This window comes from Gallinula chloropus (assembly GCF_964237585.1).
Source record: "Gallinula chloropus genome assembly, chromosome: 2".
Classification (NCBI taxonomy): Eukaryota; Metazoa; Chordata; class Aves; order Gruiformes; family Rallidae; genus Gallinula; species Gallinula chloropus.
Window position 1 is genome coordinate 121,760,258 of NC_140086.1, and position 26,455 is coordinate 121,786,712.

At 35.9% G+C, this 26,455-nt stretch overlaps 1 protein-coding gene across 1 annotated transcript in view; it reads left to right on the forward strand.

Moving 5' to 3' along the window:
* The window catches only part of NEK10 (NIMA related kinase 10), a gene marked incomplete at its 5' end in the record, with an annotated part of 90,468 nt that overhangs the window by 46,596 nt on the left and 17,417 nt on the right, over positions 1-26,455 (forward strand). The window contains 7 exons of the mRNA XM_084280378.1: positions 3,415-3,544; positions 4,146-4,216; positions 8,716-8,929; positions 18,814-18,997; positions 19,085-19,171; positions 22,730-22,778; positions 25,897-25,934. Of these exons, the coding sequence (XP_084136504.1) occupies positions 3,415-3,544; positions 4,146-4,216; positions 8,716-8,929; positions 18,814-18,997; positions 19,085-19,171; positions 22,730-22,778; positions 25,897-25,934 (773 nt within the window). The remainder of the gene's footprint in view (positions 1-3,414; positions 3,545-4,145; positions 4,217-8,715; positions 8,930-18,813; positions 18,998-19,084; positions 19,172-22,729; positions 22,779-25,896; positions 25,935-26,455) is intronic.

Sequence of the window (26,455 nt, forward strand, 5' to 3'; positions counted from 1 at the left end):
GGTTAGTATGTGAAATATTTAAAATAACCATTTAACTTCCAACATTAGTTAAGAAAAAAAGTTAACTGTGTAAAGCAATGGCTTAATCAATTTCAAGACTCATTTTAAGGCTGCTGGCATAGAGGACTTCTTTATTAAATACAAAAGCAATGTTGGTTTGTTGAGCAAGAGTTAAATTTCTGAGAAACAGTTATAAAACCATCTGTTCGAGAATGCTGAGAATTTTGAGAATGAATCTGTGGATATACTTCTGTGTCTTCTATTTAGAGGAATTTAGTCTTACTTTTGCTATGGACTTCAGTGAAGGACTCTCATATAGTTAACATAGTGCTGCTGCAGTAAGCTTTTTCAGCTCGAGTATGTAATTTGGAAATGAGCAGTGATTTGGAAACCTAGAGGAAGAACTGCAATAATTACCTTGAATATGTTAGCTTCAAAAATTAAATGACTAATTATCTAAGTATCTGCTATGCCTTTTAATGTCCAGGACTCTGGGTGTCATCGAATGTCATCAATACAGCTGCTCTGCAGCAGTAAAGTCAGCCCTTGGAGCAATGGGAATGCATTTCTTAATAAGCTCTTAGACTTTTCTCCTTTGTGTGTGTTATTTTGGCACTGAATGCATTTTACGATGTGGACACTTGTTTGCTAAATTTTAAGTGGTGCCACTTTCCTATTTCAACCAATTTAGGCCTCTTGATCTAAGAATTAAAGGAAGAATCCTGCCTTTACAAGCAAACCTCAAACTGGTCATACTGATGCTACACCCTTAAATTAATTTTCTGTGTTTGTGGCTAAGATTGATGTTGTACGATTTTTATGGAATAAAATTCAGAGTCTGGTTCTGCTCATTCTTTCTGGTCTTGACCAGACAGTGACAGTTTATACACAGTTGTCAACTGAATTAGAGAAACCGTATGTACTCCCACCACCCTCCTGTTTGTGGGTGGTAGTGTACAGGAACAGAAGTGGGTACTTTCTCTGCTTGGCATCCCTCAACAGTGTGGATCCAAAAGATGCAACTTGACTGCAGAGCTGTTAGGCTAGTCAACAAGTACTGTACCCCACCCACACTCCAAAGTAGCAGATGGTGAGGCAAGCCTGTAGAACATGGTAAGGGATTTCACTACATCTCTTAAGTAAATAAATAATATTTGAAAATTCTATTTTAAAAACATAAATGACAGAATTAATTAGCCATGAAAGTATGGCATCCTAGAAGTATAGGATTGTACATGTAAAATTTTCAGTCACCTTATATAAGAATTACTCTAGAAGTTTAGATAAATATTACTCCTGTAGCATAAAATACCTCTTAAGTACAAGACAGTATTTAAGATATTGGTCATCCTAATGCTCTAAATATCAGGGATATCTAAATATCTCCTTCTGACTAAAGACATTTGTTCTGCAAGAAAAGATTGAGTAGTACTCTGCTGCCAGGCCTCCTTTTGATGAGAAAGAAAAAAAAAAAAAAAAAAAGTTATGCATTTAGAACAAGAAATCTTTCAGCATGATTAAGCAGACCAAATGACTTCATTAACTTCAAGCTATTACGCATTTGTGTGAAACCATGCTGAAACTACAACCCTGTCAGCTCTGTATTCTTTCTGTGATTTCCAAATCGTAGTAGCAACGAACACGTTTTTCCTAGTCACCAGCCCAGTGGACTGCTCTTTGCTCTGGAGATCAAGCTAGGTTCTTCGCTGCTACTCATGAATACAAGATTCTGCAGGCCAGGTCATGGTTGTTTCTGTTTCTTTCTTGATTGTGTTCAGCTTCTTTCTGTGACTATGTGACTTTTTGCATAGGTACATAGATTTGGCTTGAATAACCTCAGTTTATTTAGTAATTTAAAAATAATAATTTTTATCTATGTCTCTTTATGAATGATAGTTTTCACTAGAGTGAAAGACAGTAAAATTCAAGTAATTATTTTTTTCTGAATAGGAGCATGCACAGAACTACTAAGACAGGGGTTTTGCCTTACTGAGCTCACCATCGCTATGATAATTTACAATACTGATGTTTGCTCTAATAGACACGTATAATACATTAAAAATTAAATTTCTACAAAGTCTTTTAATGAATTACTGTTACAATTGAGAAATAAAGACAATCTGACTATAGAAATCATACTATGTTCTAATGCCGTGTTCAACATCCAGTGTTCTTCTCTACAGTTATCTAATAGCAGCAACAAAAATCAGGGAAAATTGCTAATTAGGTTTCACCAAGGAGCCTGTATCTTGTTTGATCAATTTTATCATAAATGTGTAACCTGTCAGTCTCACTTCCCCACGCTGTGACCTGCGTTCTGACTTTCTGTTCTGTTAAGATCACTTAATTTCTCTTCAGCATGCTAGTTTATCTAAGGAACCTCGTCCCATTTATTTTAAACCTCCCTTTTCTGCACTTTGTGTGTATCAGCAGCTCACTTTCTACCAATATACTTTATCCAGACTGCAGCATTAATTGAATTTACACAGTATCTTTCAGCTCCAAAATAACGCATTTTACCAAAGGTACATGTAATATAGTCATGAAGTGGTTCCAAATTCTGAGCTGAAAGAAAAAGGAAAACTAGTAGGTTTTCAAAGTGATTTTATAGATGAAAGGAGCTGGGTATTTTTTATCTCTCTAAGTAATTACAGAGTGAAGGGACTAAGTGGAAAAAAACACATTGTGTGATATGACCTTTATTTAACGCTGGGATTTGAACGCCAGTATCAGAATATCCCTACTATTGTAAATTATCATTATCCGGTTTTATGGAAAGTGCTGAGGAAATTAAGAGAAGAAAGTGGAGTCTGCTGAAATGACTACTTTCTTCCATTTGCTTTAAATAGATCTTTAGAATGTATTTTTTTAATTGTCATTCAGCTGGCTGTTGAGTGTCCATGTGGCATCCACACAGGGAAAGCATTACAGTAGTTTTAAGAGGATGAAAATGATATAAGGAGTAAATTTTGTGTACACATTAGTAGCAAAATCATATCCATTAGCATTCTAAATATAGGAATCTTATTCAAATCTTTGATATCTGAATTGCAAGAGGCTGTGATATATTTATCTGTTCTCTAGTCCATTTTATTGAAATACCATCACTGTAAGCAAGTTCTGAATGCTGTAGTTATTTCTATCTGTTTAATCTAAAGACGTTCTAACATGAAATGAGTGGAAAGTACAAGTGAACAAAATGTAAACCACGAGTGTTGTGAGAACTGCAGAAGAAGTGGGAATTTGGCCGGTATAGGAAATAAATCCAACCTTCCAAACATAACTGGATGTGCTTTGGAAATATATTGTAGTGACTAACTCAATATTGGGTGTGCTTATTTTTTTTTTTTTTAAACAAGCTTGCTTCTAAATGAATTAATTAAACAAGTGTGGGTTGCATTGCTTTTTACTTAGCCCTGAAGTTGTAAAGAGTGAGCCATATGGAGAGAAGGCTGATGTCTGGGCTGCAGGATGCATCCTTTATCAGATGGCAACTCTGAACCCACCGTTTTACAGCACCAATATGCTCTCCTTGGCAACTAAGGTATTCAGATTTGCCAGATCAACCTACCAATTATTCCTGCATGTGTTCACTAGATCCATTAGAATTGATGTTTAAGGTTATAGAAGCATAAACGACTCTCTGGTCCAATGTGTGAATGAGAGCAAGTGTTTATCGTTGTATGAATTTGCTATTTTGCTATTTGAATTGCAAAAATTTCTTGTAAATGTTAGTATATTATTTATTACCTCTAAAACTGGCATCTTTTTAGCACTGCATTTAGTGATAGGAGCTTTTGATATATAAAATTTCTTGATGTACTATAATACTGGATTTTCTATAGCATTGTGTCTTACACCTTAGTATGTGATCACAAATAAAATTGAAAAAAATCATTGTGAGGTTCTTAATGTTTCCCTTACAGATACAGTAGCCCCTTGATCTACAATGACTATGTACATTAGTATGGATACTTGATTATAAGAGACATTCTGCATTAGATGTATTCTAAGTTGTTTTGAGAGTTAGATCTGATGATGTACTGCCCATCAGGTTCTTTCAAGGAACAATGCTTATGCTATGGGTCTTCAAATAAATAATGGGATATTTTTCTTCAATTAATCATAGATTATTTATTTTGCAGATAGTAGGGGCTGTGTATGAACCTGTGCCAGAAGGACTGTACTCTGAAAAAGTGTCATTTGCCATTAAGAGGTAATTACTCATGTAGTTTTATTTTGACATCCTGCTGAAAAGATGTTTTGATTTGTGTGTTTCCAGCAGTGCCAATGTGACAGTTTGCTGACTTTAAGTCTACCAGTATCTGTCTCTGAATAAGTAATTTCTTCCGGTTCAAAGAAAAATGGAGTTATCTCCTTACAAGAAATATAGTTGCGTACATGCAACTGGAAAACTCATGGAAGTCCAGTTCACAAACTTATCTAGCTGATCTAGACTTTATACGGAGTACTGAAGTTTAACAATACCATTCCTGTAGTTAATTTCCTATGCCTCAATTTTGACTTCCATGAGAATACAGAATTTTGAGTAATTTCTCAGTGCAGTGTATAGTCAGGTAGGTAGCCCTGTTGCAATATGTTATTTATAGATCACTGTATAATCACATTCATAGTTTTGTGTATTTATTGGACTGAAATACGGTTCTCAGTACCTTCTAATGCTGTTAGTAGGATAGCAGAGATAACAAAGCAGAAATAATGTGGGAACTGAGGAGAAGACGAGCCTGTATTCGTTCCACTGACCACATATTTCTCTTGGCTATGGTTACATCTTCCTGGTGATCTTGTGCAAGGCAAAGTATAGAAGGTGAATTGGCACACTTCTATGTGATTTTGTTTAAGAAAAACTCCACTTAGCACAAAAATGCCTTTTCTTCCTCATTCAGATGTTGACTTCCATCTTGAAAAAGCACTTTATTGTACAAAGACTTTTTTTTTTGCTGTGTTTTGTTGTACTAAAATTTTTCTGTTATTTAAAGACCTTGAGGATGAAGGATAGGATATTAGGACTAACATTTAAATTTAGGAGATACTGAAATTAATTTTTATATTTTAATTATTTACAGATATTTGTAGGTAAAGTAACTGACTTAATTAATTGCTCACTAATTAAGAATAATACAGTAATCTCAAATACATCCAGAAAGTATCTTCCAGTCATATCATATCAGTATCAATGTGTGTTGTGTTCTCTTATAAATTTTAGATGCATCTTTATCCATGAGTTAGTTATGTATCTGGCCCTCTGTCTTTTTCTTTCTTTCCATTCCTGATATTGATAAGAAATTCTGTAAAAGGAAGTTTTTGAGGGTTTATTGCAAAGCCAACTATTGAAATATTCATGATTATAGATATTGTACAGCTTGTGTTAAACAGGTTCACTGAAAGTACTGTACCATCACGAGGCAGGGTTCTATGCAGGCTAACAGGTTTAAATAGACAATTCAATAGGCATTTGCATGAAAATATTAAAATTATGTTTTTCTATTCTGTAAGAGTGGGAAGCATAAAATGCTTTTTAAAAAAAGATGATTCTCTTTGAGTTAATCCTTAAATGAAATATCATGTTTAGGTTTTGGCTTGTGATTTGTGAGATATTTAGAAAGAATGAAGAATGTTAAAGAGAAGCAGTAATAAGTTTTTACTTATAGATGAAGAAACATTAACAGAAACTAAGTTCTTTCCAAATGAGTCACAACACATATTAAAAGATGTCATAAATACAAAAAACAAATTTATTAATAGTGATTAGGAAAAAACATTGAAAGCTACATGTTGCAAATGAAAAATAGCTTTTAGTGCTATTGTTGTCATTATTATTATGCAGTATTTTTCTGATTAACAGTTTTATTGGATTAAGCTACTAAAGAAAGTTCTAGAATCATAATCATCAAATTCTTTCAGAATTGAATTTGAATCTACTCACTGTTTAGTCATAAATAAATGATTTCTTTCTAGATGCATAGGAAATTGATTTAGGACTTACCAGAAATCTTTTATAGATCACATTATTCTTGAAATTTTGATCAAATTCAGTAGACTAAAATAAAAAATTAAAGGAAAAAATCAAACAAAACATTTCTTAAAGGTGAAAAACTTGCATCTGTTCAAAGGAACTAAAAAGTTTTAAGTAAAACATAAAAAAGTTATGATAAATAATGGAATGAATCAATGGATTTGAGCAAATTTAAGCCAAGACATTAAAAAAAAATCAAATACTGTAAAACCTTTCTCTAAACTGTTATCTTACATAACAATTATGTTTATTTAGAAAGTACTATTTCAGAAATAAGAAAATAATTCTGTGACACTTTCTTTAAAGAGGGGTGTTAGATTACATGTATCTGTACAGTACTCTGCAGGGAAATCTTAGAAAAGTACCAGGTTGACTGGAGTTAAGAGATTTAAGGCAGTTTATAGTACATGCAGAATTGTCACTAGAATGCTTCTAGCAGTTTTCATGTCCTAGCCTACATACAAAATATTCTGGGAATTTAAAACCAGACCTAACAGTTGTTTAGAAACAGTAATAATATACCACCTAGAGTGCCTGAAACAAGAACTATGGAGCTGTAGAGTGCTTTAGGTTGAAAGGGACCCTCAGAGATTATCTAGTCCATTTGCTTAAAGCAGATACAATTAGATCTGATTGCTTGTTGCTCAAGGAAGGTCTTGTCTAACTGAATTCTGAACATCCTAAAGGATAAAGATCCCACAAGTTCTCTGGGCTCTCTTCACTGCCTGTCTGTTTCATGATTAAAAGTGGTAGTAATGATAATCATCATCTTTATATCTAATTAGACTATGTTCTATCTTGTGTCTATTGACTCTTGCCCTGTCACTATGCACATTTAAGAAGGATCTGGCTCCATCTTTTCTACACCCTTCCATTATGTAGATAGTGATTGGACCTCAGTATTGGTGTCTCAGGTCCCTCTGATACCAGTCCTACACCATGTTATCAACTGATCCCTGCAATTTGGTGTTCACAGACCTTTTGAGAACACACTTCACCCCATTATTATTCATTATTAAAGACATTAATCAACACTGTCCCAATATCAGTCTCTGGAGGATGCTACTTTGAGCCACCAGCTGGACTTTGTACTGGTGATGGAATGTCTTTGAGCCAGGAAGCTCAGCCAACTATCTTCCTACCTTATAGCTGTGTGAATGCTGTGGGAAATTGTTTGAAAGGCTTTGTTAAAATAGAGCTACCCACAGCATATATTGCTCTCCCCTTATCCACAGAGCCAGTAGGTTCATCATAGAGAGTAATCAGGCTAGTTGGGTATAACTGCTGTTTGGTAAATCCATCCTGCTCCTGTTTTCCCAAGGACTAAGGTGAAGCTAACTGGCTAGTAGAGAGTTCATGGAGGACTTGTCTCCTGTGGGTTGGGACCCCACGCTGGAGCAGAGAAAGTGTGAGGAATTCCCCCCTGCGCCACCCCCCAGCCCCCACCATGCCCATCTTCCCCTGTGACACCTGGGGGGAGGAAGGGAGAGAAAACCTGAGTGAAGTTATGTCATAGAATATCCTGAGTTGGAAGGGACCCATAGGGATCATCAAGTCCAACTCCTGGCTCCACACAGGGCCAGCCAAGTCATAGGATGTGGCTGAGCTCATTGTCCAGATGCTTCTTGAACTCAGTCAAGCTTAGTTCTGTGACCACTTCCCTGGGGATCCTATCCATGAAGAAGTGAGGGGTGAGGGAAGGTGTTTTAAGATCTGGTTGTACTTCTCATCGTCCTCCTCTGGTTTCTGTGTGTGTAGTGTAATAAATTAGATGTTTTTTTTTCTTTTATTCTATGTTCAGTCTGTTTTGTCTGTGACGCTAACTGTGGAATGGTCCTTATCTCAACTCCTAAGCCTCTCAATATATATTTTCTCCCCTGTCCAGTTGAAAAGAGGAGTGATAGAGTGACTTTGGTGGTCATCTGGTCTCCAGCCAGGATCAAACCACCACAACCTTGCAAGCAACAGATTTCACAATCATCAATCAAATCAGATCAAGTAGACGGGTGCCTCTGTTTCCTCAATCTCAAATGAGTCAGCTGCTGCTTCTTATTTGTCATATGAACACTTTATTCAGCCTCCCTTGGCTCTGATGTGTCTTCTGTTAAATCCTTCCTCACCTGTTCCCTGGTCACTATACCTTTTCTGTAACTCTATATCTGAAGTCAGAAGAAAAGCCTTCTTTCTGTTGGTGGATGTCCCAAGTCTTCTGCCTACCTCCTCTTGGGAGCCTCCATCCATACTCCTTTAAGAGTAATCTCTAGATTTTCCTTCTTCTTTGTGTTGTTTGGGAGTCTCATCTCTGCAAAGTCTCTGTGAAGATCTTATCCTTCTCCTGTAAATCCTCCTGACAGGATACTTATCTCCTTCACAACTGGTTTGTCCAGCAATGCAGCACCTTGACCAGAGCACAGCCCCCTCAAGGGAGACCAATGTCTTCCTCAGCCCTGGGCAGGGGCAGCAGCAGCCCCCATAGCAGTTCTGTCTTGGTTGGCGCTTCTGAAGTGTCAAGGGTAATTGTTCCAGCTGATGCTAGAGACTCTGTGGTGTGTCAACACCAAGGCTGCACAGTGTCAAGCTGTCCCACACAAGCTTGAGCAGAGTGTGGGCTAGCATGACTTGAACAGGATTTTTAGAAAGAAGTAATTAACTTTGATTAGAGAATGTTCTTTCTGTAGATGCTTGACTCCTGATGCAGAAGCACGTGCAGATATAGTAGAGGTCAGTGCACTGCTGTCTGATGTGATGATGAAATACATGGATGTTTTATCTACCTCTCATCTCATGTTGGAGAAGAAACTGGATCGGGAGAGGAGACGAACACAGAAATACTTTATGGAGGCTAATCGAAATGCAGTAACCTATCACCATCAGCTTTCCATTTTATCACAGGTAAGTACATGTATTAGGCTTTATTTTTTCTTATCATTGTTTACCATATCCGAGAAAATAAGGTACAGAAAAGCAGAAAATAAATCAAATTGAAAAGACCCATCCTCTTAGAACATTTTTCCAAGCAGGCTCTTTGTTTTTAAGGAAGTAGTCATTTTTTTGTGGACATGCTTATGTAGGAAAAATAGCAGTATCTTAAAACCTGGTATCATTCTGTGTTGGAAAATGTCATTGGTATGGAGGTACTTATAACGCGTAATTATTGCTATACACTTATGAATGGTTTTTGAATAGGGGAATGTACACTTGGCTAGGGTGGAACAAAGGGATAATCTCCTATATGATTCACAAATAATGACAGCTAGAAAATGGAAGCTAACACATATAATTTTTAATTGCAGATTGCTAAATAAAGAACAGGGATGCTGATAAGGCATTTGTTAATGCTTTCTTACTGTCTGATACAGTTCTGCAGAAATACTTCTTGAAATTCTTCCATTTGCTTCAGACTGTTAAGCAATTTTAATGAGGATATCAGTATTTTACATAATAAAGCAAACTCATATATGATCTCAGAGAATTTACTTAAAAATATGTAAGGACAATTTTTTTGTGTAGTAAAAGCTCCCTGTGTACATTATTGTTATGGTAATTATGAAGCAAATTTATAATTTACACAACTACTCTTGTTCAGCTATTGTATCTATCTTCAGATTCCTCTTATCAGGGCTCAGTAGTTTGGACTGAAGAATATCTGTGTAGGAATAAGGTTTTCAGGAGTGCCTGACCCCAAACTCATGGATTTATTTTGTTTAATATGTTATTTGTCTTCACCTTCCTGGCCAAACAAGACTTGTAGAAATTACTAATAATTTTTTTCTTGGTAGTTTTTTACCTATTAGTCTAAGATCATTATTTGTACTATACCTTTTTTCCAATTAAAAAAAAACATCAACAGCTTCCAGGAAAAATGCAACAAATTGCTTTCATTTGAAATGTAAGAGGTACTGAGATGAAAGAAAGATACAGAGTAGAATTAATAACCTCAAACAGTATGAGCAATTATTTTCCATAACTTTTGTGTTTTCTTAGTCTGCGTATTTGGAAGCTGGTGTGCTGTCTTTTTTTTCAGATCTCGATACAGTAATTCTATTGTATAACTGTGGTGAAATTTGTAAATAAATGTACTGTGAATGGAAGCTGCTTGACTTAGGATAATTGCATTGAAATCCCATTTTTGAGAGAGTAGTGCCCTGTCCAGACACTTGTAAGATATGATAGAACTAATAGCTTTGCATTCAAGTTAGAGCACTTCTGTTTTGTATAAATACTTGAAAAAACATTTATCTACATAACAAGAAGGAAAATGACTCGGTGTTTTGGAGAACGATGCTTAGTCTTCCCATGGAAGGAATACTGTCATTCTAGTTCCACTCCAAGGAACATTTTATTATGTATGTTAAAAGAAACAGGTGTAACAGGAAGATCTGACAGAGATCCAGAACACTGCAGAAGGTGAGGGGAGCATGTCTCACTAATGAGAAGTGGGAGACCTAATTGTGTGTCCTTGCTGTAAATAAGAGAATAAATCAGACTAGGATCTTTCACACTTTAGAGGAGCACTACAGGGCTTAGAAATGGAAGGAATCGTGTTTATTCTTTGTTCCTGATATTGTAGGAAAATGTTATTAAATTGTTTTTTCTAGTAAAGAGAATAATTATACCTGAAAAGTTTGACTTTTGAAAAAAAGACAGTATTCTGGTTAAAAGTACTAGGAAGAATTTCAAGCAGCTGTTACTGAAATAAAAACTCCGTGAGGTATGGACAACCTAATTCGTCTTAGTCAAGGCCCCAGCAATTCCACAGCCAGGTAATTTGTTATTTTTCCGTGGTGTCAGAGAATTCAGTGTTTCTGCCATGTAGTTCAATGCTTTGTTTTCTCCCTACTATAACGTACTTATGACCTCCTTTTTCATCCCAGTTGTGTCATATTGTGAATGTTTCCAAAATAAAGAGTGTACTCTCTGTCCTGGTTTATGGAACTAAGCAACAGAGATCTTTAGGAGCCAGAGTGGAATCTATTCTATATAGAGTTTAAGACTAGGATGGAAGTTAAGTAGGCAATTCAAAGGCAGATCAATAGATGATGATGGAGAAATGTAGTTGCCTTATTTGGTAAGTATAATATAAAATCAATACTTGAAAATAATCCGAACAAAAGCAATCATTATCCACTCCCCACATAAATTCTTATATTTCCCTGTTTTCCATAGAAATTCTTGTTTATGTAAGAACAGAAGAAGATGTAGGGATGAAAAGTATTTAATAGAGTTAGTGTGTTCAGTTTTGAAAGCTTAATGTTGCCAACATAACAGAGGTGACAGAGGACCCAAGCAAGTAATAATAAGAGTAGTAACTCTCTTTCACATAGCACTTTTCTACCAGGTGGTCAATATTTCAATGGTCTGGATAGGAAAAGGTGGAGAAGAAAAGAGATAGTTTGTGTAAGGTCACCAAACAGATCAGTGGCAAAGTTCAGTTTTCTATGTTCCAAGCTGAATGTGAATTTGAAACAGAGGATTATTTAACTAATAATGAAAGTGTCTTTCTAATATTTTTCTTTAAACAGGTGAAAGTGTAGCCAAATAATAACTTGTCTGCTTTTTGTGGTATATAGTTTTGAAAAATTTGGTGTTATTGTGGCTGTTTGCATAAAGCTGAAAATAAGTCACTGGTATTACTTCAGAAATGTGTATTTGATTACATGGGCATAATCCTTTATTGTTTCACTGCATACATCCTGAAGTGGAAATAATGCTTAGAAGCCCTGGGTAAGCCTGTCTGCGCATACACTATTTGACATATAAATAAAATAACCTTCTTCTCATTGCCAGATTGTCCAATGAAAAATATCAATACACCTAAAACAATATAAACTAATGAATATTGAGAACTGTCTTTCATTTTGAATGTGGGGGAGAAAGCTCTAAGCTCTATAATTGGAATCTGTCAGCTAAAAATATATAACAAAATATGAACCATTTGTACCTCCTGCCACTCTGATCAGCCAGGTAGTCTATCATGTCTGATCATCTTTAATATATTCTTTGAGAGTAACTTCCTTTTCTCAATTTCTGATCTGTTCTGTGCATATGGTACATATTCTGTTATTTTCTATTGTAATACTCTGTTATTTGGAAATTTAAGCTTATTTTAATGTTTGTATTAATAACATTACTAGGATACACATTGTATTTTTAAGTCATAGAAAGATTTGGGTTGGGAGGGACCTCAAAGATTTTCTAGTTCCAACCCTTCTGCCATGGGGAGAGGCCAGGTTGCCCTTATATACAAATCCATGTATTCAAATGAAGTTCCCAATTATCCGGAGTAATGGGAGACTAAGATGTTTCTATAATAGAATAGTAGGTACAACTTTTGTTTCTGAGTGTAATGTGATCTCTGATTACCAGAGTTCTTTGGTCTAACCTTCAAATGCAGAGAAATGGTTATTAGCAAGGTTTTTCTCTGCCTTTTTCTGTTTTCACACTTGAACTGATAAGTCTTTCCCTAATGCAGGGTGCTGAAGAGCATGGCACAGGTACTCAAAGGGAGTCATCTTCCTTTTAGATACAATTTTTAACTGCAGGTCAACTCTGCCCCCTCCAACCTCCCAGAGACCTAGATCTGCAGGTATCAAGGTATGGTACTTCTGGGCTAAGATGTTACTCCTAGGAGATTCCCTCTGATTATTCTGCTTGCAGCTTGGTTGCAGGCTATGCTTAGATTGAAAGCAGCAGTACAGCAATTTTCAGACAGGACTACATCTAATCTGAAGATCCTAACCAGACCTGAAATGGCTGATGCAGTTTCCTGTCTTCCATCTGTGGCATAAACCTTCATAATCCAGCTGTAGATAAGGAAGAGTACATTGTATTATGTCTTTTCTACATTAAGAAACATGAACTATGTGTCTAAACTATTGAGAAATGTATATTCCTTCTATCACAAAGATGCTCATGTAAATAATTGTGAAGCATTTTGTACGAATAGCTGTAAATACAGAACATGATACTGCTCCCACTCTTCTTCATCTGCGGGAATGAATTTTCTTTATCCTGATCTTTTTCTTTATAGGCAGGGATGTATGGCCAAAGGGGGAAGGGTTAAAACTCATGGTTTAAGAATCCATACTTTTGTAACCACCCTGCAGGGTACTGGTATCTCTTTCATTAAAAGCAGCCATCAATTTCCTCAAGTTTTTAGAAGAGAGGACAGGCTCACAGCTATCTGAAAGGCAGAGAAACACAAAATGATTTAATTGTGTTTTCAAAAAGTAATTTCTCCCAGACCTAAATTCAGTTCTGCACTGTTGGCAATTGTGCTAATAATAATGTTGGTAGCTTCTAAGCATCACCACGTGCATTACAAAGTAGTGCTTAATTAGCAATTTGATTTCAATTAATCTATATTTTTTTGTTAACTCAGAAAAAGATTGGATTAATGTTCACTTTAATTTCCTTTTTCTTTGTGTTTATATTTTGCTCAGTTCAGCCAATGAATGCAGAATATATATATTTTTCTTTAAAACAACATCATATAAATGCAGCGACTGTTTTTGTGTTGGTTGAAGCAAAGAGTATGTTTTGTTTTAAAACATTTAGAATGCAACAGGTTATTAATACTGAAGCAATATAGTTCAATGTTTACAATGTTTACATTAGTTCAGAATATTACATTCATATTTCTATTAAAATTATTTAAATATTTGTACAAAAAAATGGGTGGTAGTGCCTGTCTAATGCACTGCTGCATACAATTCCCATTGCTTAGGACATGGGTGAGGACTCAGGAATGTCAAATTCACATTCCACAAATTGTTATCATCTTCCCCCTTTCAATCCATTGATTTTGTTCTGACAACATTCTGTTTTGGCATTTATGTAGCAGGCACTGGAATTAAAGTTGAAATGTTAGAATTACGTTTGGTGTGATAAGAAGAATGTAACCTTTTAGATTTTATACTGTTTATGTTTTGAGAGTAAAATAATTATGCAAAACCTGTTTCTCAGGTATGCTTTTTTAAAAAGTTGCTGAATGTAGAAAGTACTTATCACAGCCAAGTTACTACCTGTGAAAATGTACGGTCAAAGTGTTGAGGACAAATTGTTTAATTGAGCTTTGATTTGTTAGTGGATAACAGTACCTTGATAGGATCACAGAATATAAGTCAGGAAGAATTGTCAGGAGTTACCTTGTCCATCTCCAGAACCTTACAGCTAATTGTCACTCCTCACAGGTATTGGACCAATCAGTCATAAAAATGTCAAATGATCGGAAGTGTCTCCCAAGGCAAACTATGCCCAATTAGGGAACAGTTTGGAACCAGCAGAAATGCAAAAACTGTCCTTGCAGTCACATGTCTGAACAAGTCTATCTTTTTTTTTTCCATCTGAAGATAATGTCTGGAAAACTTTGAGGATGCCTGAGGGCACCGTCAGAAGATAATTGGAAATCCTGGGCATGCCCATAGCACATATCCTTACTATGTACTCTATCTGCAGTTGTTCTTATGCTTTCAGAAAGTGTTGGTCTTGCTTTGTAGGCTTGAGAGAGTGAATGTCTTTATGTATGTCTTGTTTCCAGGAGATATTACATGGATATATGCAAGTGCACGTATGAAATATATATGACACTTGAAATTTTCAGAAGCATGCTTAAGTGTCATATAATTGCTCTGAGACCATGAAGTTCAGAATGTCCTCAGGACACTGCATTTCCTGAGGACATTCAAACCTGTGAAATACTATATGAACACTTCCTTTTCTCTGAAGGATCCCAGATGGATGCAATAGCTACACTATTGATTGCTGTTAGGTGGTTTTAAACTCTAACATAATTTAACTTGTTGCTGCTTATGTGTTGTCTTCCCCACGGTGGAAATACACGAGTTATTTTTCTCCTGTCTGTTATATCTCCCTTCTGTAATTTTTTTTTCTTTGGACTAAATAGTGGAATTCCATCAGTTTTACTGATGTTTTGTAGGCCTCTGATTATTCTCAACTTGTTTGCTGTCTCTTGACATTTTTTAAGTGTAGTGTTCAAAACTTGACTCCGTTTCTCAAGCAGAGAACCTTACTGGTGCCATGTAGAAAGATCATACAGTTCTTCAAGATTATTCATTACTTTATATGTCCCAGTATGTTTACCTTTACTGATGAGTCATTTTCTGTTTCTGATCCACCAAAATCACCATATCTTTTCCTGCAGGGCTGCTATCTGACCAGTCCTTCCCCAGTCTGTGCATTTGTACGCTTATTTCTCCCTGTTCACAGAAGTTTGCATTCTCCCTGTTTAAACTTCATAAGTTCTTCTAGTTTCTCCAGCTTCTCAAAACTCTGACACTTGATGTCACTGGTATTGACAGAACTCTCTGTATGATGTATATGCTGTAATAAGAGACATGATGTGAATGCGTCACAGTCTGTGCGCGTTCAGTAGGCAGTCTATCTGTCTCATTATGCAGATCATCATTTTACTTCACTGACAATTTTAAATGGTTTTGGAACAAGGTCAAAAAGGATGCTGAAAAATTATGTTCACTACCTCTTTTCAGTTTAACACACAAAGTAGTTCCCAAGTTGAAAACAATTTTTATGGTGAATTATACAGACAACTATTGTGATTTTTTTTTTTGTCTAGGTCACACTTCCCTAGATTTTTTTTTTTAATAAAATGTCATGAGAAACATTGACAAAAGCCATACTAGACCTATTATAAATAGCAACTACTTCTGGTTCCCACTGCACAAGTCCTGGTACCCTGTTACAGAAAGAACTACATTGGTTTAGTATGATTTTTTTTTTCTCTCTGCCTATTTTAATGCTATCTTCTAGGTTTTTTTACAAATAGCTTAACAGTGGAAGTAGTTATATTTTTTTTCTTGAAATAGAAATTGTATTGACTAGTATAATGCTATAATTACTTGTCTCTAATAAAAGAGATTAATTAAATGTTGTTTGCAAATACCACTAGAGAGGTCTATATTTCTTGAAGACAGGAAAGTTAATTCTTCTGGACAGGAATGTGGCAAAACAGAGCTAACAAAATGATAAATATCTTTATTTTATTTAAACCTACTTTTTCTTTTTTTCTTTTTTATTTTTTTGACAGTGTTAATTTCAGTTTATAAAAGATCAGATTCCAGTTAGAAGTTTAAAAGACCAATTTAGGTTTCACTTTTCCAATAATGAAGTGTATCTAGTTTTACAATAGTAAATAATAAAGAGAGAGACATTATAGGTATACAGGATATGACTGAAGACTCTTAGCTTGTAGACAAAGGTTTTTCTTAATGGCTGGGACACAAATTTAAAGTGTTTCCATAGATGTTTTTGCTCAGTTATAAAGAAAAATGAATCCTGGATTAAAATTGTATTGGTTCATAGTTTGAGCACTTTTGCACAAGGACTCTTTTCCCCTTAGACTTCCTTTTGAACTCTTTTTGTTTATTTATATTATTATATTATTATTTGTTTAGATTAGAAGGCAGAGTTTGTTTCAACATAAGTGGTAAACAGTGAGGGAACATGATTATTTCACATGATTAAAATGTGAAAATAAGATGGATAGACTGATGAGGCCTCCAGAAGGATTTGTGCAATGCTGAACTCCAGAATCAAGTGTGGTATGAGCACAGATCAAAGGAATATTTATCAACCAAACTCATGTTTCAATGATTGTTTTCTTGAATATTCCACTGTTTAGTAGGTTTCTTCAAAAGGTGATTATCTGTCTTTCTATGTATCTGAAAGAAGTCTCTCAGACATATGGAAATGGTTGTTTCAAGGTTCTGGAGGATACTTTCTCCATGCTTTTATAGCCACAATATGGATTTTGTATCCTTATATCTGTATGTAGGTCCTTGTGGTCCTACTCCAATGCTTATCAGAAGTGCCACTGAACTTGTATCCCAGCCTCCTCCAGTTGGTGTACCTTTGTCTTTCACAATCATTCAGGTGTTCTACTTAAAAGAGAATATTGTATTACTAGATACTATGTAAATAGATCAGATTTTTTGTATAGACAGGTTATGGCTTTACAATTGATATAACTGCTTTAAGGCTTTAGGAGACATTTCACTGATCTCTGAACAGGTTCTCTAGCAGGTCTGATTATTTTTATCATGAGGTTTATGGACTTCAGTTCACTCATTTCAAGCAGGTTTCCTTTCCTGATGTGGCAGTTAGATCTGACACCAATTGGTAACCACAGGTTTTTGGGGGTTTTTTCCTTTTTTTTTTTTTCTTTTTCCTTTTAGCTCCACCTGATTTACAAGTTACTGTTAAGAATTAGTCACTTGAATGTGAGCTTCAGTACTGGAAATGTGAAAAGGGTTTTAAGTTGGAAATGTCCATGTAGTTTGATCCTTCTCTCTCTTCACTTTGTTTTCTTTGATGTAGAAAGGGTGTGGATGGGTTTTCTTCAGTAATTGTGCACTGACTGTTCAAGGCACAATAAGCATGTTCATGGGCCATGACTACACTAGACTAGATAAGTGAGCTGGAGAATAATCGTTAGCGATTGCCTTGCTGTGCCATCATACAGTCACTGCTATTGTGCCATCTGGCCATAAGCTGAGGCCTGTACTTAATAAAATAATCTTTTCCAACCCAAATCTAAAGAGTAAGCTTGACAAGACACCTCTTATAAGTTATAGTTTATGGAATAGAACAAAAGATGGGGAAGTGATTGAAGCAGAGTATTATGTAGGCAGTGGTATAGTCGGTGTTCAGGGGTGTACTTTGGTTTCTGAAGAAGGAGGGGTTTCTAGTGCGCCCATTCTGCTGATCCTAATGAAAACAAAATACTTAATGGGAAAAACTTTTGAAGAATGTTTACTTAGATACAGGCCAACTTGTCTTTGACACACTTGGTAAAAATACAATTATTTAGGAATGTATTATTTCCTGAAAATACTTTAATATTAAAGATACTAATTTGCTTAATTGGAGTATAGTATTTATCTCCTGTTCTACTTTATCACACTTCAATCTGAAAAGATAGAGTAAAAAGAAGCTTGAATTTATTTGTGCACAACAGAAATACTATGGGAAGACTTGGAACAATATATAAAGAGATCATAAAAACACTCTCTCTTCAACATATGCTGCATTAAAATAGAAACAGTAATAGAGATCAGGGGTCTCTATTCTTTCCAGAAAAGCTATAGACGTTGTCAGCCACAGAGGCAGAATTTTATGCTCATTAAGGAAGCCTGTGCTACAGACAAGAGTCAGCACTTAAATATCACAGGCAAATAATTTATATTCCCTGTTTTGATTTTCTTAGCTCTGCTTCAGTATTGCTGGTCAGTTGCATTTTGTCAGTTCAGCCTTAATCTATCTGGCATCACATCATATCAAGTCCACTTCATATTTTATTACTGTCTTGACTGTTGTGTACTTTTTGTGTGGTCCAGAACTGATCAGTTGTTTGTTATCTAAGCTGGAAGAATCTAAGTCTCCTATTGCTTGTATCTGGGAACCTACTGTCTTTGTCCAATCTTTTTTTTTGTGTGTGTGTTGTTCAGTATTTATTTCTGGTGTGGCATTTTGGGTTTGTTTTGGATTTTTTTTTCCTTTTCAGCGCTTGTTATGAAAATAATATTACTCAAGAATAAAGATGCCTTTTATGTACAGCCTAGAATGAATTTAGTGAGATTAAGAGTTTGAAAGCTTTCCTCTGAAATTAGAATCAGTAGTTGAACTGGTGCATTTGTGTGGGTGTGTGTACACGCAAATGGTGCTTCCATTTGCAGGTCTGCTAATGATTGTTGGACAAGGACAATATGTAACATTTCTTTTTTGTTCTTTATTGTTAGAAACATAACGAGAAGTTGAGTCTTCATAGCAGCAGCAGTGGAACAGCCAGTTGCAACAGTGAATTCTCAGGGAATACTGACCTCCCAGCTGAAAGCTGTCAACCTGCATCTGGAAATGATGAGGGAAGAACATATGAAGAAGTCCTGGTAGAGGATCATGGCACTCTAGAGAACTCTGAGAAAGGTAGTCATTAGCAAAAGAAACGTCAGGAGTACATTATGCTAGCCAGAGGTGGGTTAAAGGCTTCTTTGCTTTAATTTTTATGTGCAGATACATTCTCTGAATTAGATGATGAACTGGACATATTGGACAACTTTAGCAGCTCCAGTTCGAGTCTTCTGAAAGAGTCTGCTTTTGGTAAGATTCCTTAAATAATGAAGTGTTCACTGTTTTCTAACAGGAAAGCAAGTTTTTATTCTAAAATATCAGGGTATTTCTGGATTTGTTGTGATTCACTGTCTGTTGTGAGCCCTAAGCAAAAGAAAACTGTACCTCTGTGGCAGGCATCTTCAGTATAACACAATTTGCATTATGTTTTCTTTGTGTAGCTTGTTCCTGCATTCTGAAGTAATGCCTATGAAAACTAAAATATTATTGGCCAATTTGACAAAGAAGGTTGTTTTGGATTTGAAGCATAAAATAACTCGTGTTGATAAGGAACACAAGGAACACAGAGTGAAAACTTCTGTTTCAGTGAAAATAATGCTATGCAAATGAATAGACTGCCCTGTTGGTGTAAAAAAGAAAGTTGGAAGAGGCAAGCTTTAGCTGTCTCAATGAGTAGCCTAAATGGAATTGAAGGACTGCTTAATGATTAGATTTGAATTAGAAAGGGATTAAAATTAGGAAGGGATTATGTGACAAGACACAGCATTAATGCTGCCTGTAGTTATTTATGTTAATCAGATAGGAAAGCCCCTGCTGTGTTGGGAGTTAAGTAATACGTTTTTTGGATTATATACTAAATACAAAAATTTTAAAAAAAGAAGAGATGTGAAACATCTGTAACCACTGTGAACTACCTGCTACATTCTGAGCTATATATCTACATATTAAATGTGATGGGTTTCTTTTAGGGGAAAATCAAAGAGCATTTTTATACTAGAAGGAAAAGATTAGTACTAGAGTTGAGAAAAATTTGAAATTCCCATTCATCCCATGAAGTTGTGGCAAAAAATCTGTGGATGATTTAAACTGTACTTTTAAAAGGTGAAGGGAATGAAATTGTCTGAAGATTAACAAATTTTACTGTTTCAGGGTCCCAGGCTTCAAAATATATAGTATAACATTACTTCATCTGTTTGTAGTGCTATTTGGTAGCTGTGTTTTCTTCAGACTTTGGCAACTTACTTCCTGTCTGGCTTTGTATGATTAGCAAACTCTTATAAAAAGGACTAAGGATTATAACTGAAGTCATTAGTGCTCAGTGGGTGTGTGTATATACACATGAATGTGTTATATTTGATTTGTAGATGTCTGAGTCTACTTGTGCTAAGTTATTGAAGAAATAATTCCAATGTGGTCTCGTGGTGGCTAACAGACTCCTCTCTCCATTGTAGCTGCTGAGTGGGTCTCTAACATAATAAGCAATAAAAAGGGGTCTGAAAAATGGGTGTTGGATATTTAGTGATGTTTTGAGTTATGCGTGGGGTTTTTTCAGCATTAATAAGTATTATCCTAATTGTAGCATATGAATCAGAAAATATTGCATCTCTGCCATGTACAGTGAGTGGTGAGACACACACTTTGGTGTGAAATATCATGCATTTGTAAATACACTCATAAACTGGCAGATTAGGAAATCGAATATGGTGAGTCATCAAGATGATCAAGAAGATTTGGATATGAACCTTTTACTGATAGAGAAACCATTTATTTGAAGCAGCCAAAGGGTATAGCATTTCAAATCCAATTTTGTATATGAATACTTGGAAAGGGTAGCTGTTTTTAAATCTCTAGCAAACAGTTGTGTTCAAACTTAGCTTTCTAGCGAAGTGTCTTGTTATAGATTTTCTTGCATATATTCCCATAATATTTTATAGTTTTTGTTATAACAGTGTCTGAGGTTGTCATTCAGAATCCTCACCCCAAGCAACATGATTCAGGTTCAGTTGTAGCTTCTACATGTGTTATTGTATCTGCATTTTAAGCAGGTAAAATACCTGATACTTGAATAGGCAGTTGTATTTTTTATTTCCTAAGGCCATCTTTTCTTTCTAGATAGTGGATTCTTTACTTTCTAGACACTGTATTCTCCTTTCTATTTTCCAGTCTCGGTGTTAAAAATAGTCGGGGTATCTTTGTTTCTGTAAGTGCCCAGTTTTTTTTACTGTTCTGTAAGTCAGTTGAAGTTGCTCAGCCTGGAGAAGAGAATGTTCCAGAGAAGTCATATAGCAGCCTTACAGTACCTGATGGGGCCTACAGGAAAGCTGGAGAGGGATTGTTTACAAGGGCATGGAGTGATAGGGTGAGGGGTAATGGCCTTAAGGTAGAGGAGGGTAGATTCAGGAAAAAAAATCTTCACAAAGAGGACAGTGAGGCACTGGGACGGGTTGCCCAGAGAAGACTAGGTTCGATGGGGCTTTAAATACACGGATTTGCATATATGGGCAACCTGGTCTAGTGGAGGGTGTCCCTGCCATGGCGGGGGGGTTGGAACTAGATGGTCTTTAAGGTCCTTTCCAATCCAAAGCTTTCTGATAAATCAACAACTCTTATTCAGCTTTCTTTTGGGCTAACTCCAACAGAGTTTTAGTATCTGTTTTGCCAAACAAAGCAAGTAATAAAACCATGTTTCTTTTTACTTTTGTTCCCTGTGTGCCTTCCTTTTAGGTAGGCAAATTTGGTCTAAAAGATGTATAATTTCTTTTGGTTTTTAAGTAAATTCTGTGTGACAGATGCCAGCCTCCTTCAGGATTATTTTTTTCAATTCAGAGTATCTCAGAAAACTAGGAAAAACAGAAGCTCTTTATTTCAGACCATAACATAAAGTGTGTTTGAGTGCAAAGAAAAGATTCAAGACACTCAGAAATGTGTTTGCTCTTGGAAAGTCCTCTACTGTTGCACTAGAACTAATATAACTACTGTAACTGGACCAACAATGGGAAAACTGATGTAAGTTTAGCTTAAAATCTCCCCTCTCACCCTCCCAAAGTGAGATACCATTGGTATGATAGTGTTCTCACATGTCAAAATTACCATCAAAGGAATGTTTTCATGGGAATGTTTTAAGACAAATAATTACTTTAAAACAATGCTTTCCAGGTGCATAAATAACAAATATAATCAAACATTACCTCTCCCTCTTCACATCTTTTGGCTCTATGCAATAAATAATACAGAAGTTTGGGTTCAGTTTTATTGCGAGTTAGATGTTTGACCAATAACTGGGTATACCCTGTCTTCAAAGTCTTAAAATCAGTGGGCTTATTTAAGAAGTTATTGTATATGTAGTAGTTAGAATAATTAACTAATAGAATGGTGACAATAAAACTCTGGTAGAATGAGGTTTAAATGACCCATCAAAGATCCTCTGAGACAGCGTGTAAATAGTCTAGTTTTTAAATCTGGACTAGTCACAACGTTGTGGTTCTAGTGATAGCAGTGACTGAGGTAGGTATTTAATGCAAATCCAGATACATCTCCTATGGACATCTAGTAAGCTTGTGTTATTAATTTCTATGAAACTCTGAAAAAAGTATTAAAGCCCTTTGTGGAGCTGAGATTTTAGTTAAGATGCAAGGAAATCTTTGATACATTGAACAGCAACTCTGTAGTCAAATGGAGATTTGGAGTTTGTTTATCGCTGCTTTTTAAAAAGTTATTTTGACACCATGTCTGGGGAAAGAAAATACTAATGTGTATAGGTATATATATATATTTAATGAAGAGGTAATATTGATGCATTTGTTTCAGGTATAATGAAACAAAGTTTTAGTGGTTCTGAAAGACAACCTCGGATTAGGTAGGTACGATGTGTAATTTTAATATGGATTATGTAATTGACCATTATTATGAACAATGGCAGTTAGTCATTTCACAGTGGAACAGTTGCATGATTTCCTTCATGAAACATTTCCTTTGTTATTAATACAACTGAATTTTATTTTAGCCTAGACAGTCTGAAGATATTGTTTGAGGGTTTTGCACACAGAAGCTTTATGTGAGTAAAGACAGGCATTAAACAGTCTTTACATTAAAGTAAAAAGTAAAAGTAGACTTTGGTACATCAGCTTAAACTGACATTGGCTGGCTAGCCAAATCCTGGGTTTGCATTTTGAAGCAGCTGTTTTTCCATAGAAAAATGTGTTTGTGCATTTGATAGTGCAGAATAATGAGGCATCCCTTTGAACTCCTCCAGACCTTCTATAGAAACACAAATACCTATTTTTGAAATTCTGGAGTCCTCATTTCTTTCAAAATAGAAGCAAACCAAAATAGAATAAGGCATGGCCATCCCCTCTCTCCTTCTAAAAGGCTTTCCTTTTTTCTTCTGTTATTTCTTCAGAAATGTTATTTACTTAATGAATATTACCGTAGCAAATCTTATTAAGCTGTTTAGTGACTTAGAATAAGTCATAGTTCCTTTATTTTCTTAATCTGCTGTTTACCATTGGCATTATCTTTGTCATATTAAAATCACGCTTTCCTGACTCTATCCTTTTCTAATTCTTTCCCTATCTTTTGAAACTATTCTTAAGGACCATTCAGAAAGATACTGATTTATCTATTCATTTGATCACCTCTGATGCCTACTGACTGAAATACCTGCAAAATCATGCTGCAAATGATAAATTTAGCTATATACACCAGATAATTTTTCTTTCTGTCTATGCTGAATTTTTGCTCATCTCTGTAAGATATCTTTCTGACCATAGAGTTGAATACTATATTACTAAATGGAATGTCTTAATTACCTGTACTTGAAGTCCTAGCCGTTAGTGCTGTGTTTGATCATTCTCAAAAAAACCCTTTGACATCCGTGCATCGACTTTAACTTGTGCATCTCTCCAAGTTCTTGCACTCAGAATGTCCCACTGTTCTGCCTGACACCTCTAACATACAGCCTTCCCTATCAATGTGTGCTGCTAAAGCTCTCGGTTCATAAGGCTGTCATGTAACAAGTATCTTCCCTGGTTTTGATACATGCATTCTAGTCACTCAAATGCCCATTCAGAACACTGCTGCAAGAAACATTTCTATAGCCTCACCTTCAACCTTGCCGTCTCCTGTGCCTATCCTTTGACTCATGCTTTTTTTATTGCTTCAAAAGCAATACTGTATTTTTGCTTTCAAAGTTGTTCTTAGCATATCACCATCTGTATCTTATCACTCATTAGCTTTGAGGCTTTAGTCCCAGTTCAGTCAGTAATGTCACAGTGTTAAGCACATTTGTTTTCTCTTCATCTCCGCCCCTCACATACATATTAGCAAAACTATCTCCTTAACTTTCTTAACATCTACTCCTTGAAACTTTGGTTTTCTCTACTGCATAAAAAATATGTACAAATTCTTGTCATGCTAGGGCTGTTGAGGCTGCTGTCTGTCAGGACATCATTTTGGTTCTTTTAGTTCCCCACCTGTCTGTATCCAAAATCATTGCTGTTTATCTCAGTGCAGTCTGCAGGGTGGGACAGTGTCTGTATTGAGTATAGAGCAGAAGCTAGCATTGAAACATCTAGACCTATATTTCTGATGTTGAGGTGATGATTCATAGGATCGCCTGGGTTGGAAGGGACCCTTTAGATGGAGTCCAACTGTAGCCTAACCCTGATTAGTCCACCTCTAGATCATGTCCTGAAGGACTTCACCTATACGCCTTTTACATACCTTCAAGGGTGGTGACTCCACCACCTCCCTGGGCAGCCTATTCCAATGTTTGACAACCCTTTGAGTAAAGAAATTCTTCCTGATATCTAACCTAAAGCTTCCCTGGTGCAATTTTCATAGAATAATAGAATGGTCTGGGTTGGAAGGGACCCCAAGGATCATAGAGTTTCAACCCCCGTGCCACAGGCAGGGCCACCTACCTCCAGGACTGGATCTACACAAGGTTGCCCAGGGCCCCATCCAACCTGGCCTTGAACACCTCAAGGGATGGGGCATCCACCACCTCTCTGGGCAGCCTGTTCCAGCACCTCACCACTCTCTCTGTAAAAAACTTCCCCCTAAGATATAATTTAAACCTTCCTTCCTTTGTTTTTTTTTTTTGTTACGTCCTGTCGCTTCTCACCCAAGAGAAGGGACCAACCCTGACACCTCTGCAGCAGCCTTGCTGGTAATTGTAGAGAGCAATAACGTCTCCCCTCAGCCTCCTTTTCTTAAGACTAAAAAGCCCCAGCTCCCTCAGCTGTTCCTCATAGGACTTGTGCTCAAGACCCTTCATCAGCTTTGTTTCTCTCCTCTGGATGTGCTCCAGCATCTCAATATCCTTCCTGTAGTGAGGGGCCCAAAACTGAACACAGTACTCAAGACGCAGCCTCAACATAGCGGAGTACAATGGAACTATCACTTCCCTGCTCCTGCTGATTACACTGTTCCTGATAGAGGCCTGGATGCCATTGGCCTTTTTGGGCATCTGGGCACACTTTTCCCCCCTCCTTTTTAATTTCCTCCCTCCCTCTCCAAGTTACACGTACTAGTACTGTAAACATTATTACTCTTGTTTTTATCCACTAGGAGCAACTAGTTTGTTTTTTATATTTTTCATTCATAAAACCAGTAAATTGAAATGTACTTAAACATGTACAGATGCAAAATAATGTGTGATCTAGTGGATTACTGAGTTTTAAATATTAAAATCCTCCCTACTCTTTTTGTACATTCCAGGCCAAAAGTTGAGCAGTGAAAGGAGTGTAGTGTAACTTTATTAAGTAGAAGTAATGTTATTTTGAACTTGTAGAGTAAGCCAGCTGTTATGTGACTTATAAATACACAAATAAAAATGGCAGAGTTTGGACAGACTTCCTCTAGAGGAAACGTGAGGAGGAGTCAGGGAATATTGATATTTCCTTTGCAGTTATTGATACCAAACAGAAGTAAAACTACCTTTTTTTTTTTTTTCTTTTTTTTAGTAATAGTAGAAATTATATTGATGGCCTGAGATCAAGACTGCGACCAGGTAACTTTGTGCTTGCACAAAAATTTGAAGTTTCTTTCAAAATATGCTCTTGCTAGATGCTGGAAACAAAAAATAGCAGTAATAAGGCAACACACATCACTATAAGGCAACATGGAAATATATTTAAATAAAATTCTTCTCCAAATTGTCCACATCAGACATTATATTCTAATTTTTATGGTAAAATTAAATTAACATCAAAATATATGAATAACAAATACCAGATATATTAGTCTAGGTAAAAAACCAAAACCCAAACCAGTTAAAATTCTGCTAATTGTATCTATAAATTTCCTTTAGAATAAATGTGAGATAACTTTTATTATTATTATGAGCTATATTAATGCTTTGTTTCTCTTTGTGCAACAGTATAAGTTAATGAGAGAAAGGGATTTTCTTTTGAAACCTGTTATCCATTACCTTAGATAATCTAGAAACTTAAAAGTTATTATCCTTTTTTTAGTTCCTCACAGTACTGGAAAAACAAGCTATGCACTAAAACTTAATATTTACACATACAG